The following is a 14,245-nucleotide window of genomic DNA, read 5'->3' as shown; positions in this document are numbered from 1 at the left end:
TCTATACACACTCAGATAGATAGATAGATAGATAGATAGATAGATAGATAGATAGATAGACAGACTCTGAGTGCTATGCACATTCAGTGGCACTTACACACCTACACACACACACACTGGGCAGCAGAGGAGAGGGAGGTTTTCTATTTTAAAGCCTAGGGGCTGAAGAAATGGCTCAGCAGTTAAGAGCACTGGCCTTCTGCAGGATCAGGGTTTGGTGTTTAGCCTCCACTTTTGGTGGCTCACAACTGCCCATAACTCCTGCTCCAGGAGATCTGATGCCCGCTTCTGACCTCTGCAGGCACACCCAAATACATACCTATAAACAAAATTAATCTTTTTTCTAAGTCATGGAAGTATATTGAAATAGTTCCCCTATCTAATTGCCCAGGCCTTCTGGGGCAGTTCCTTGTGTAAGCTGAGTTGGGAATCAGACCTTCTCGGGCATGGCCAGAGGGAAGGCCGTCTGAGGCAAACATGTAGTCATGCGAACCGTTTCTAGGCCCGTGTCCAAAGGTGGTTTATTACAGCTCACAGTGAGCCAACCGTGATGGCACATGCCTGTAATCCCAACACTCAGAAGGCTGAGACAAGAGAATCAAGACTTCAAGGCCAACCTAGGCTGCACAGCGAGGACAAGACCAGCCTGGACTATTGGAGAGACCCTGTCACAAAGATACAAAAGAAGTGCCACATCTCTATAATGTAGTATCATGTTGTCCCTTTGAACGGAAATGGGGTACCATTTGAGAGAAACAAGGAAAGTACGGTGTTTGAGTTGGTGGCTTACATTATTCTCCTTTATTTCTTTCCCTACATTTTGTATACTCTTGTGCTTTTATGATAAGAAGTGATACTCCCATATTCCTTTTTTCCTGTTATTTGTTTGAGTTTTTGTTTTGTTGTTTTGGGTTTTTTAAAAAAAAAAAAAAAAAAAAAAAAAACACAATCTCACTATAAAACCCAAGCTAGCCTGGAACTCAAACTCATGATCTTAGTGCCTCAGCCACCTGAGTGTGTAGATTACAGACATGCGCGTGTGTCACACCACTAGGCTGTCTTATCCACCTCCTAATGCCATGGAAACCCGTCTGCAGGCCCCAGTTAGGTGTCTAGCTTCTGATGTCCCGTAAATAAAAAGCAACTTGCAACACCTGGCTTGCCCTCTGTGCCCGGCTCTGCACTTCTGAAGATCCTGCTGTCTTTGTTCTCTTTCTGTAACTTTGTGTCTCTGAACATGGAGCCCCCAACCTTGTTTGCTTGCTGTCATTTCCCTTCTTCCCGGAGAAAAGAAGAGAAGACCGACTTTCTTGTGTCTAACTCCCGCCCGCCTGCCATCAGTGCTTACATGTGTGTTTGATTTGGTGCCAGTATGGGGGGGGGGGGGGGGTCATGGGAACAAGTCTGAAAAAAAAATGCTGGTTTCTTTTGCATTGCGAAGAGTCGCTGATTCCAGCTTTGTTCTTGTCCCGCAGACATGAAGCTGCCTGGTGTGCTCAGAGATTGGTACGGCTACGATTATCTGTGCTGAAATCATCCTGAAAACTTCATCCGAAGACTTCAGCATTCAAGGGAAGCCAAAGGCATTTGAGAGGGAATAAAGCCAAAAGTCAAGAGCTTCACTGTCCCGTCCCTACCCACTCCAAAAAGACGTCATTGCTCACACACAGGCAACATGGCAAGCAAACGGAAATCTACAACTCCGTGCATGGTCCGGACATCACAGGTAGTAGAACAAGATGTGCTGGAGGAGGCAGACAGGGCCAAAGACAAAGGAATGGGCATGCCACAGTCCGACGTGGCCAAGGACGGCTGGGCAGCAGAACCTGAAAACTCGTCCAAAGAAAATGAAGTGGTGGAGGTGAAATCTATGGGGGAAAACCAGTCCAAAAAACTCCAGGGTGGTTATGAGTGCAAATACTGCCCTTATTCCACACAGAATCTGAATGAGTTCACAGAACACGTCGACATGCAACACCCCAACGTGATTCTCAACCCCCTCTACGTGTGTGCCGAATGTAACTTCACAACCAAAAAGTATGATTCCTTATCTGACCACAACTCCAAGTTCCATCCAGGGGAGACCAACTTCAAGCTGAAGCTGATTAAGCGCAATAATCAAACTGTTCTGGAACAGTCCATTGAGACCACCAACCACGTTGTGTCCATCGCTGCTGGTGGTCCTGGGGGTGGTGACCATGACCCCGGGGTCTCTGTGGGTAAAATCCCCATGATGAAGACAGGAAAACCGAAGGCAGATGCCAAGAAAGTGCCCAAGAAGCCTGATGAAGTTGCCCCCGAAAACCACATGGAAGGGACTGCCCGCCTGGTGACCGATACCGCTGAGATCCTGTCCAGACTTGGAAGTGTGGAACTCCTTCAAGATTCACTGGGACACGTCATGCCTTCTGTACAGCTGCCACCAAATATCAACCTTGTCCCCAAGGTCCCCGTCCCTCTGAATACTACCAAATACAACTCTGCCCTGGACACAAACGCCACCATGATCAACTCTTTCAACAAGTTCCCTTACCCCACCCAGGCTGAGCTCTCCTGGTTAACAGCTGCCTCCAAACACCCGGAAGAGCACATCAGAATCTGGTTTGCCACCCAGCGCTTAAAACATGGCATCAGCTGGTCCCCAGAAGAGGTGGAGGAGGCCCGAAAGAAGATGTTTAATGGCACCATTCAGTCAGTACCCCCGACCATCACTGTGCTCCCAGCTCAGCTGGCTCCCACAAAAATGTCACAGCCCATCCTCCAGACGGCTCTGCCATGCCAGATCCTTGGCCAGCCCAGCCTGGTGCTGACCCAAGTGACCAGCGGCTCGACGACCGTCTCTTGTTCCCCCATCACACTTGCCGTAGCCGGAGTGACCAACCATGGTCAGAAGAGACCTTTGGTGACTCCCCAAGCTGCCCCTGAGCCGAAGCGTCCCCACGTCGCCCAGGTGCCAGAACCTCCACCCAAGGTGGCCAACACCCCGCTCACCCCAGCTAGCGACCGCAAGAAGACCAAGTTGCAGATTGCGCATCTCAAGGCAAGCTTTTTACAGAGCCAGTTCCCTGACGATGCTGAGGTCTACCGGCTCATTGAGGTGACAGGCCTCGCCAGGAGCGAAATCAAGAAGTGGTTCAGTGACCATCGGTACCGGTGTCAGAGGGGCATCGTCCATATCACCAGCGAATCCCTTGCCAAAGACCAGATGGCCGTCACAGGCACCCGACACGGTCGCACCTATCACGTGTACCCAGACTTTGGCCCCCAAAAGTTCAAAGAGAAAAGCCAGGGACAGCTGAAAACCCTAGAAGACAGCTTTCTGAAAAGCTCTTTTCCCACCCAGGCGGAAGTGGAGCGGCTGAGGGTGGAGACCAAGCTGAGCAGGAGGGAAATCGACTCCTGGTTCTCAGAGAGGCGCAAGCTTCGAGACACCATGGAGCAGGCCGTCTTGGATTCCATGGGGTCTGGCAAAAAAGGCTCAGATATGGTAGCCCCCAATGGTGCTCTCTCTCGACTTGACCAGCTCTCCGGTGCCCAGTTCGCTGGTTCTCTGCCCAGCCCTTCATCAGCAATGATACAAAACCAAGAACAGGTTCACCTGCTGAGGAGCACTTTCGCGAGAACCCAGTGGCCCACTCCTCAGGAGTACGACCAGTTGGCAGCCAAGACCGGGCTGGTCAGAACTGAGATTGTGCGCTGGTTCAAGGAGAACAGATGCCTACTAAAAACTGGGAGTCTGAGTTGGCTGGAGCAGTACCAGAAGCATCACCTGTCAGATGCCGTATCAAGAAAAGTGGCCAAACACGTCGCTGAGAGCCCAAAGAATGGAGGTGAGGTGGCTCAACATTATGCCAGGGACCCCAAAGCACTTGGTGAGCAGGACTCCGACAAGCTGGTCCCCAGGGTGAAAGTAGGTGACGAGCAAGCCAAGGACTGTGTGGCAGGCAAGCCCTCGGAGGCCACCTCAGACAGATCGGAGGGCAGCAGCCGAGATGGCCAGGGCAGTGAGGAGAACGAGGAGTCTGGCATCGTGGACTTTGTGGAGGTGACGGTCGGAGAGGAGGACGCCATCTCAGAGAAGTGGGGGAGCTGGAGTCAGAGAGTCGCAGAAGGAACAGCAGACCAAGCGGACTCCGACTCTGACAGCGCCCCTGCAGAGGCTGGCCAAGCCTAGACAGGTAATCCTGCCTGTTTACTCCAAAGAATGGGGAAGTGCAGATTTACCCTTTAAAAAAAAAATGGCCCAGATAATGTAGACAGGGATTCCAAGATGCTGACTCAGACAATGTACTTTTTTTCATTACTATATTAATTGTCCATATATGTTGATAAAAATCATCCAGATATGTCATTGGCATGGTATAGTCAAGTATTTCTTATCAGAAACACCAGAGACTAGAGCATTTCAGATTTCAGATTTTTTTTTCAGAATTTGGAACATTTGCACATATAATGGGGTGTGCTGAGGGCTGGGACACTAGTCTGAGTCTGAAAATATTTATGTTTCATGTTTACGCTATATGCAGAGACCAAAGGTAACTCCAATGCGATAGTTTTCATGATTTTGCCCATGCTTGAAACATCGTTTGGTGGTGTGGCATCCCCTCCTCACATCATGCTGTCATTGGAAAGTTTCAGATTTCGAAGTATTTAGTGGTTTAGAATTTCAGATTTGGGATGTCCGACTTAGGCTTATCATGTTTATGTATCACGTACGGTGTGTTGGAAATACAGATCCCATAATGGAATGGCTCGGTGGAGCTCATCTTCATATGACTACCTCAGACACTTGTCAGCTTCTTTGGGGTAGCAAGTAAGTTCTTTGTCAAGGTTCTTTGACGAAAAGATGAAATAAATAGGGCTTAATAGTCCTGTACCCTCGTTTGTCAGGTAGTTTGTCAGGGCATCTCGGAGGGGATGCCCTGCTGCCTGGACCTGTTTGGACACCAGCCTTCGGGCGTGTTCACACGAGTCTTTTCAGACTGTTAGACCAACACACCCTCTGTGTGTATTATGGTCACGGTTGGGGAAAAAAGAAAAAGAAAAGAACAAGAAGTAAGGGGGGGTGTGTATCTTTTCTTTCATTGTCTTTTTGTTTTATTTCACATTTGCTGAATTGGAGATTCAGGGTGGTTTCTTTGCACCTGAGAGTCTCTGGAAATGTTCCCTGTTTGCCTTGTGTGGCTCAGGGAAGGTGCCTTGCTGTTTACATCCCAGTCACCCCTTCCAATCTGGACAAGACCTGTGCAGATGCAGACCTGTGGAGCCACAAAAGCCAGGGAAAGGGAGGTTACCATGGTGACTAATGGCCATGTCATCCACATAATGGGACAGGTCTTGAAGCCCTTGGTGCGTGTGCTTCCCAAGAGGTCAGTACGAGTCAAAACCCCAGTGCAGCAGCTGGCTTGGCTGTGTGTGTGTGTGTGTGTGTGTGTGTGTGTGTGTGTGTGTAGAAAGGAGATGGGGGCTTTGCTGTGTGTGTGTGTGTGTGTGTGTGTGTGTGTGTGTGTATGTGTGTGTGTGTAAAGGGAGGTGGGAGGAGGGCTCCTTTGCTGATCGATCACAAGGGCGTCCTGAAACATAAGCTGGAAAGGCCCGTGGTTTGGCCAGGTGAGCTGCTTTAGAGATCACTGGAAAAGCCACAGAAGGGGCCTCCCAAGTCATCCTTGACAAACAAAAGTAAGGGTCTCTAGGATGCTTTGCATGGTCCTGAAGGAAACCCTGAAAGCTCCACCCCTCCGTGCTGATGAGCTGAGACAACTTGGGCCAGCCATGCTGCTCGTTATGAACTCGTGTATTGCATGATAAAACGAGGTGCCAGGCAAGTCAGTAAAACCCCCTTTCTAGCCGGCTCCAGCAACAGTTTAATGAGCTGCCAACCCAGAGGACCCACACATCTTCTGGAGGAACTGCCTGTGAGTCGGGGAAAGGATACAGCCCACAGAGGAGGTGCCGTTGAGCACTGTGTATGTGTGCGTGCGTGTGTGTGTATGTGTGACTTTACCAAAAAGGCCTGGATCTTAGCCTAAAACGGTAAGATGTATACATAAACCAGAAGTCCCTCTGGACTGTTCTTTTTAAAAACATTTTATTTTTTAATTATGCTTGCGCAGAGGGGGAGGAGTGTGCATGTGAGTGCAGTACCCAATATGGCCAGAAGAGAGCGCTGGATCCATCGGTGTTGGAGTTACAGGCACTTATGATTCTGAGAACCAAACTTGGGTCCTCTGCAAGAACATTATGTACTGGGAATCACGCAGCCATGTCTCCAGCCCCCACCATCTGGACTGTTTTATACAAGCTCTGCACACAGAAATCAGAGGAGCCCAGAGGGAGAAAGGTGGTTTTTCCCGGGGGGGGGGGGGGGGGGAGTCCACCCACCACGCCACACGTGCAAGCCTTCTTTCTTCTCGTTCAAACAAAGGGAACTCAGAAACCTGAAGCAAACTCCCCAGAATTCACTTGGCTGGTGTCTAAATTTGGCTCAAGCTCTCCAGCCACTCTCTTCGCGGCCTCCAGATTTCTGACAGTTCTAACTCTTGGTGATTAATGATGGCTCGGGGAAGGTGTGAAATTTGTGAAATGTCAAAATAAAAAAAAAAAAGAAGATGAAGAAAAAACTTGCCATGGCTCAGCTTGCTCAAAATATTTAAGGCTGCTTAATTATTGCATGCTGACTACAACTCAGGGCCCAGAATATGTATGCCCCTCACACACTGTTCAGATTGCTGTCTATATGCAGAAGGATGAATGAGTGAATATGAACAAATGAATGAAGGAAGGAACGAACGAACGAACGAATGAACGAACAAATGAATGAATGAATGAATGAACGAACAAATGAATGAAATGAAATGAATGAATATACCCCAATCATTAGTTTGCACGCCTCCTTTCCCCCACCAGACCCTGGAAATCAGGAACCCCTCCTCATCAGTCTGAGTTCCCAGGGCAGACCTGGAGGAGGTGGGCTGTGTCCCGGTTTTCCCTGTCCATTTGCTATTGCTAGAAACACAGGCCAGATGGCTTTGAAAGAAAAGCGGTTGATTCTGGCTACGCTCTCAGAGGTCCACGGTTGAATGACCATCTGGTGATGGCCTTCTTGCTGGTAGATTCCCAAAGCAGTTCAGAGACAAGAAGCATGGAGCGTGTGTGCGTGTGTGATGATCTCACGCACTATCATGTTCTCATCATAATTACTATGTCATTTGTGCAAACGTATGGTTTCTTCATGGCATCTCTGTATGTGCTTTGGTTATGTCCACCCTCACCTTCTCCCTTTTCCCCAGGCCTCCTTCTTACCCCCTGGTAGTCACCCCACTGATAGTCCTCCGCCTCCAAGTCCAGTGTTGTTTGTTCTGATTTCTTTTGTTGCTACATACAAGAGGAAATGGGTGATGTTTGTCTTTCTGTGTCTGGCTTATTTCTCTTAACACCGTGAGCTCCAGACCCCATCTGTGATGAGTCCTGTTCTCCTTTATGAAGAAACACTCTTGTGTTGCGTACACAATACTGGGTTCTGTCTGTTTGCCTTTTGACAGGCATCTAGATTTATTGCATGTCTTGGCTCTTGTGAGTCACGCTGCAGTAACCATGGCTATGCGGATATCTCTAGTATGTACTCCCTGTAGGTCTTTTGGCTACATAGCTAGATAAATGATAGCTCTATTTTTAGCTTTTCTGTTTGTTTGAGGTTTTAGTTGGGGGGGGGTGTTGGATTCTTCTTGTTGCTGTGGCTTTTGTTGTTTCTGAGGAACTCCCATACTTTAGACATAACCCCGTTAAACACTGTAATAGTGACCCTTCTTGTAAGCAAACGCCTGATTGGGACTGCTTTATGGGAGAAAGGACTCGTTCTTGCTTACTGTTCAAGGAGACACGTTTTATCAAGGTGGGTAAAGCATGGTGGCAGGAACAGGAGGCCAGCTGGTCACTTGCCTGAGCAGCCAGGAAACCAAGAGAGCATGGAACGGGACCCTGACATAAAACATCAAGATCCAGCCCCAAGCAATTCGCCTCTCCGAGTAGAGCTTCCACGGCGTTACTAGCACGCCTTGGTTCTCAGAAGGCCACCTTCATCCTCACGTGGACTGTGTGAACAGCCACTGTGCGTTCACACCCCCAGCATCTTTTTCTCTGCTTACCCAGCCCTATTAGATTAGTACTTGATTGTTCTCCACTTAATTACCTATTTAAAGATCTTAGCTGCAAACACAGGACTCCAGTATACACATACGGTTCACGCAGCAACACTTATAGCATGGTCTGTGGTTGTCGGAGTTAAATGAGGAGATGAGAGGGAGCCCCCAGGCGCTGGCATTAAGAGCGGCACCTGCTCGGTAGCGATGCCTGTGAACTTTTTTCTGCCTCTCCATATGGTGAAGTTGGCTGGCTACTTCCTGCCTTTCCACACTGACGTTTTCCATTGGACCCCGCTTGTGCGAGCTCACGCCATGCATTCGCTGTATAACGAGAGGGGTATGCGTGAGAGGCCTGGGGCAACAACATGGGCTGACATGTGCGGGGGGGGGGGGGTATTTACCACGCTAGGCATGGCTCACATGCCTCGCACATGCTCACTCATTCTCACAGCAACTGCTATCAGCAGGAGTTTCTTCACGTGCGACCATAGAAAAGACACAAAGAAAGATGATGTACCCAAGGTCATCCGTGTAGAAGGTAGTGAGGCTGAGATCCAAACCCCAACCTAGATGTGTAACCACGTGAAGGCAGGCTTTGCCTGGGAACTAGCACAGTGGCAGCCTCTGTCTGGGAACCAGCGTGGAGGCAGGCTCTTGCAATGGAGCCCATCCCCATCCTCAAAGCTCTAAGAAGGGACTCCCTCCTCTGGCCCCCTGGGCTCTGGTTCTCTTCGAGTCCCAGCCATGCCATCTGTCTCTGTGGTTGTGGCCTGAATGATCCTCAGAGTCCACTCTGTGCTGTTGGCCTTGGCTGTTGCTTGCTGGGGTTGGAGCATGGCCCCTTGTTCAATTACATCTTCACCAGCTTTCTGGTTTCGCTGGTTTCTTCCACTGCCTAAGCTAGGCTGTCCTGGAACTCACTCCGTAGACGAGGCTAATGTTGAACTCAGAGATGTGCTTGCCTGTCTCCTGAGTGCTGGGATTAAAAGCATGGACCCCCGTACCCAGACCTGAACTGTTCTTCAATTCCTTTCACAGACTTGAAGCCTGGTTCGGTGGGGTCATTCCCTGAGGCTCTCACTCCCTTTATTACATTTAAACCTTTTCCTGGTGCTCCTTTCTCCTCAAACTGTCTGTTTTGTAACTTTTCTTGCTCAGCTCGCCCTTTTTCATTATGGGTCTGCAGAACACTGGCCACTAATAAGCAACGCAATCAATGCTGGATTGTTTTGAAATGTCCTCTGTCAAAACTGTTAATCCCTAACTCTTCAATTTAGCCTCGGGCAGACTTTTTTTTTTTTGAATGAGGGCAGAAAGCAACCATGTTCTTTGCCAAAATATCACAAGAACAATCTCTAGGCCACATATTAATGTTCTTCCCCTCCGAAACCTCTTGAGCAGGGTTCCCACAGTTCAAGTTACCCTCAGCACCGCTGTCTTCCATGTTCCTAGTAGTATTGCCTTTAAGCTGCACTTAAAGCATTAAACGTTTTCCTAACCCAGAATCCCAAAGTTTCCATTCCTCCATATAAAAACATAGCCCAGCCTATCACAGCAATCCACCAGACCCTGGTACCAACTTCTGTCTTAGTTAGGGTTTCTATTGCTGTGAAGAGACACCATGACCACGGCAACTCTTATAAAGAAACACTTGTAATTGGGGGATGGCTTACAGTTCAGAGGTTTAGTCCATTATCAGTATGGTGGGAAGCATGGAGGCATACAGGCAGACATGGTGCAGGAGAAGTAGCTCAGAGTTCTACATCCGAATCGGCAGGCAGCAGGAAGAGCAAGTAAGTCATTGGGCCTGGCTTGAGCTTCTAAAACCCCAAAGCCACCCTCCAACAAGGGCATATCTCCTAATAATGCCCCTGTTTGTGAGTCTACGGGGGCCGTTTTCATTTGAACCACCGCAGATGAGGAGCACCACATGGACCTCCCGGAGTATCCGTGTAGCACTCAGCACTGTTCAGAGGAACCGGGACCTAGTGATGGAGAGGGCTTTGAGAGGAAGCAGAACCAGATGCAGAAGAGCTTCCACCCACCCCCCTCCAACAGCTCCTCAGCCCCTGCTTGGCACAGGATGAAAAAGATGAGCCATGAGTGGACATTTGCAAAGCCGAGACCACAGATAACAAGGACTTTTCCTTTCAACCTCCCAGTGCCACCAGCAGCCAGTTATCACGAAAGGAAAGGAGCAGGGGAGTGTGGGAGAGACAGAGACAGAGACAGAGAATGAGAGTCTATGTTACGGGAAGAGAGTCACCGTCTCTCTCATGAAGTGCACAGTTATTCTCTCCCAAGTCCTCGGGGGCCCGAGAGAAAGTCCTAATGGGAAAATAGAAAAACAAAGCAAAGCAGAGCTGTCACGTGATTCTGTTTGTTTCTTCATGCTTCACCAACACGTAGAGTACTAGGGAAGCATATTTTGTCAGAATTCGATTGTCGACGTGGCCAACTGTCCTCAGAGTCGATGTGGGAAGTAGGAAGGGTTCCTGTGCCTACAAGGTGTTTCTGGTGAGGTTGGACATCCTAGAAGGCAAAGCCTTTCCAACGGAGGTCATAAGAAAATGTGCCTCGCGCCTTGCAGCTTCCTCCGAAGCTCTGGGGTGAGGTGACCCACTGGGCATGCATGCTCTGTTTGGGGGTGTCTGATCAAGTGATAAGACTCCCTAGGGAGTTAACAAGGGGCCACACAGACTAAGCACAACGATAGGGTCTAAAGAAAACAGCCACCCCTCAAATGTGGACTTTTTCATTCCCATTTACAACAGCCACCACCATGACAGCTCACACACACTCCCCATATTCACTGACAAATGCCTGTTGAGTATCCCATGTGGGTCGGGCACTACAAAGAGATGATGGCTGGAGCCAGCAAGGAACACAGTGGGTCCCACCCATGGCCATGGCACTACCTCCTACCAACGACAGTCAACTAGACAAGTGAAGGCAATATATGACAGCCATGCTGGACAGTGTCTTGGCTGTGTTGCTGAGAGAGAATCCCTTGTGTGATAAGGTCAGGGACTGGAAGCACTGTGAGTAGGTGGAGGAGAAAGGCCCGAGAATGTCGCCCAGCTAAGTCAGATCTCATCCGTGCAGGGCCTGAGGCACAAGGAAAACTGGGCCTGGTTCCCAGGGCAGCTAGTGAAGGCAGGAAAGAGAGTAAATGGAGTGGCTCAAAACTGCCACTCTGATAGGAGAACAGGGCCATGCCCAATGCCCTGGGGGCCTCTTTAATCAGGAGCCTGACACTAGAATATGCCAAGGGACAAATGGCTGCTGCGGGTGGCAAAAGGGAGCGTGGGGCCAGGGCTTGCTTTGTCTGCCCTGCTCCATTATCTGAACATGGTAGGGCTGTGAGAAACACAGGCAGGGCCATCATCCCTACCCACCGTCTCTTCACGCCTAGCAGGAACCTGGGACTGGAGGGGAAATTAGACCAGTCTAGGAGGTGCTTGCTGACAGCCCTTTAGGTTTGGGCTGTGAGGAGACACCTCTGGACAGGGATCCCATTTCCACCCTCACTTTGAGAGTTCCAGCTCCCACAGCCTGAACCCTGACCATGTCCACATACTCCAAGAAGGGCAGAGGAGAACTAGAGTCCACGAGATCTGAAGAATGCTTCTAGTACCTGAAGCCACACACACACATGTATTTGGGATAAATGCAAAAGGAAAAAAGGTGGGCGGAGATAAGCTTTGTCTACCTTTTTCTGGGCCTGACTTTTTACCTGTCCATCAGTAATCATCATCAACACTGTTACAAAAGGTTGGAGGAGCATACATGTTTATGCCCATGTCTAAAAACTTTATTAAGAAGGTTGGTAAGACGTTCCGGTTGGTGAAATCATTGTCAAGCTTGAGTTTGATTCCTGGAACACATCCAGTCCCACGGTTGTCCTAGGACCTCCACATGTGTTCTCTCTCTCTCTCCTCTCTCTCTCTCTCTCTCTCTCTCTCTCTCTCTCTCACACACACACACACACACACACACACACACACACACACCTTGTCAGCCTCCACCCACGCTCTAAACTGACACTTAAACCTGGAAAAACAAGGCATTATTTCCTGAGCCCCTGTAAGTGAGACTTTGCATGAATGCAGTAAATGCCTGGCAGGAATGACGTCACTGGAATTGTTTAGTTTAGCTCACAGTTCAGGCCATGGTGACTTGGGGCTGTGTTCCTGGGTCTGGGGTATGGCAGACTATGACGGCAGTGGGAGCCTGTGACTGACAGAAAGCAGAGAGAACAGGAAGCAGCCAGGGATAATATACCCCCAAGAGCCCTCCCCTAGTTTCCTAGTTATTTCCAGGCCCCACCTCCCAAAGTAGCCATCGCTTCCCAATATAGCACCACGAGCTGGGGACCATGTGTTCAAATACAGGAGGGTCTGTCAGGGGTATTTCAGGTTCAAACAGAGCCCGACATGAAGGGCATCTGTCCCTCCTTCAAACCCGTCCAGGCTTTGGAAAGAGTCTCCCAAGCCGCAGGAGGACTAGGAAGAGGCTTTCCACCCCAAGGAATGGCAGTCCTCTCTCTGACATCTCTTTGGTTTGTGTCGTCCCTCTAGGGCCCTTGGTCTGAACTTCCGCACTGACAAAGGGGGGCTCTGTCTTTGAAGAGAGAAGAAAGCTCCGCCCCAGCGTCTGTGGGCCGTCTCACCAGTCTCACTAGCGACTCTGGGTGCAAGTGCTTCATTTGTGCGCGCCTGGAGGCCACGGGAACTCCGGAGCTCTCGGCGCCCCTCCCAGAGGCCGGGTGGGAATTGTTCGTAGTGCCAAAGTCCTACTACTGCGTGTTTTCGATGAGTCCCTGTACATAGTCTCCGCCTCTGCCCCAGCCCCACCTCTTGCTATACTGGAACCGATTTATACAATGTGGGAATTTTGTTACCTTTTTAATCGAGGGCAACTTCCTTTTCCAGCCACTTCCATGGTAAGGTGTTTGCTTTTGTTTCTTTTTTTTCCCTCCCCCAGGAAGGAGGGCTAACCACATTGCTTTTCTCTTTTTTTCTTTTCACTTTATTAACGAGGGGATGGGAGCATTACTATTAGTGCCACTGTAGCTACTGGATTTTAGGTAGGAAGAATTTATTTTTAAGGTAGTTTGACATTTGGGAGGTGTTTCTGTGGGAAGGACTGAGGTTGGTCCTCTGGCTCAACATTGGATGGATTCACAAATAGCAGGCCTTCCGCACCAAGCTCATGCCCAGGCCCCCCAGTTGCCTTTTGGGGACCCTGCCTCTCAGCCCAGCGCCAAGAGGTGGGTCTGGATTCTCAACTGCTTGGAACCTGGGGAACAGGTGGCTGCCCTCTTTTTACAAATCATTTTGAAATACCAGCAGAAAGGGCTCCCACCCTTGGTGACACTATCCTTGCTCTTAGGAAACAGGAAGAGAGTCGTCTTTCTGCCTAGCTCGTACAAAGGTGAACATCTCTGGGTTTCTTTGCTCTTCCTTGCTGCCTTTTCTGGTGTGACATTTGACAAGATCTCAGCTCGAAGCCTCACTATAAACTGATTTTTTTTTGGGTGTGTGTGTGTGTGTGTGTGTACGCGTGTGTGCGTGTGTGTGTTTGGACCGATTTTAGATACCTGAGTGCACTTTTATTTTTAGTTAGTCCTAACTTTTGAAGAAGAAAAGCCAAGAGATATATCTCGTATAAATGTCACGACATGGATTCTGTTTGCTGTCCTTGTCCCCTCTCCCACTCCCCGCCCCTTGACCCCACTGGGGTCCACTGCACAAATAAAACGCTAGGGGGTTTGAATAAAAGCAGTTTTTCTAACTCGTTGCTCATTTGTTGTAACTCAATAAAGCAAAGACTAAACATTTTTGTAACCTTCCCTCTGTTCCTTGTTCTTCATTGTTAACTGACCCTTGAGGCCTCAGCCTGTACTCCTGACTTGGCCACCTCCCATTGCCAATTCATTATGGCCTTATTTTTTTAAGGTTTATTTTTATTTGGTGTGTGTGTGTGTGTGTGTGTGTATGTTTGTGTTAAAGTCACGAAACAGAAATTATCCCTTTTGTTTAGATTCCTGTGCCAAAATCCTAGGCATGGTGACACCTGGTTGCAAGGAAAAATGGCCAAGT

The 14,245-nt window shown here is 49.2% G+C and overlaps 1 protein-coding gene across 1 annotated transcript in view; it reads left to right on the top strand.

The window, feature by feature from the left end:
- Positions 1-13,984, top strand: part of Zhx2 (zinc fingers and homeoboxes 2) — a 140,995-nt gene extending 127,011 nt beyond the window's left edge. Inside the window, exons 3-4 of the mRNA XM_041672212.1 lie at positions 1,476-4,178; positions 12,722-13,984. Of these exons, the coding sequence (XP_041528146.1) occupies positions 1,676-4,174 (2,499 nt within the window). The 5' untranslated portion in view covers positions 1,476-1,675 and the 3' untranslated portion in view covers positions 4,175-4,178; positions 12,722-13,984. The remainder of the gene's footprint in view (positions 1-1,475; positions 4,179-12,721) is intronic.
- The last annotated feature ends 261 nt before the right edge of the window (positions 13,985-14,245 follow it).

Source organism: Microtus oregoni, unplaced genomic scaffold, assembly GCF_018167655.1.
Source record: "Microtus oregoni isolate MIOR12 unplaced genomic scaffold, Mior012 000022F_ref0000154, whole genome shotgun sequence".
In the NCBI taxonomy this organism is placed as follows: Eukaryota; Metazoa; Chordata; class Mammalia; order Rodentia; family Cricetidae; genus Microtus; species Microtus oregoni.
The sequence above is the reverse complement of the archived record's forward strand: the minus strand, read 5'-3'. Positions and strand labels throughout refer to the sequence as shown.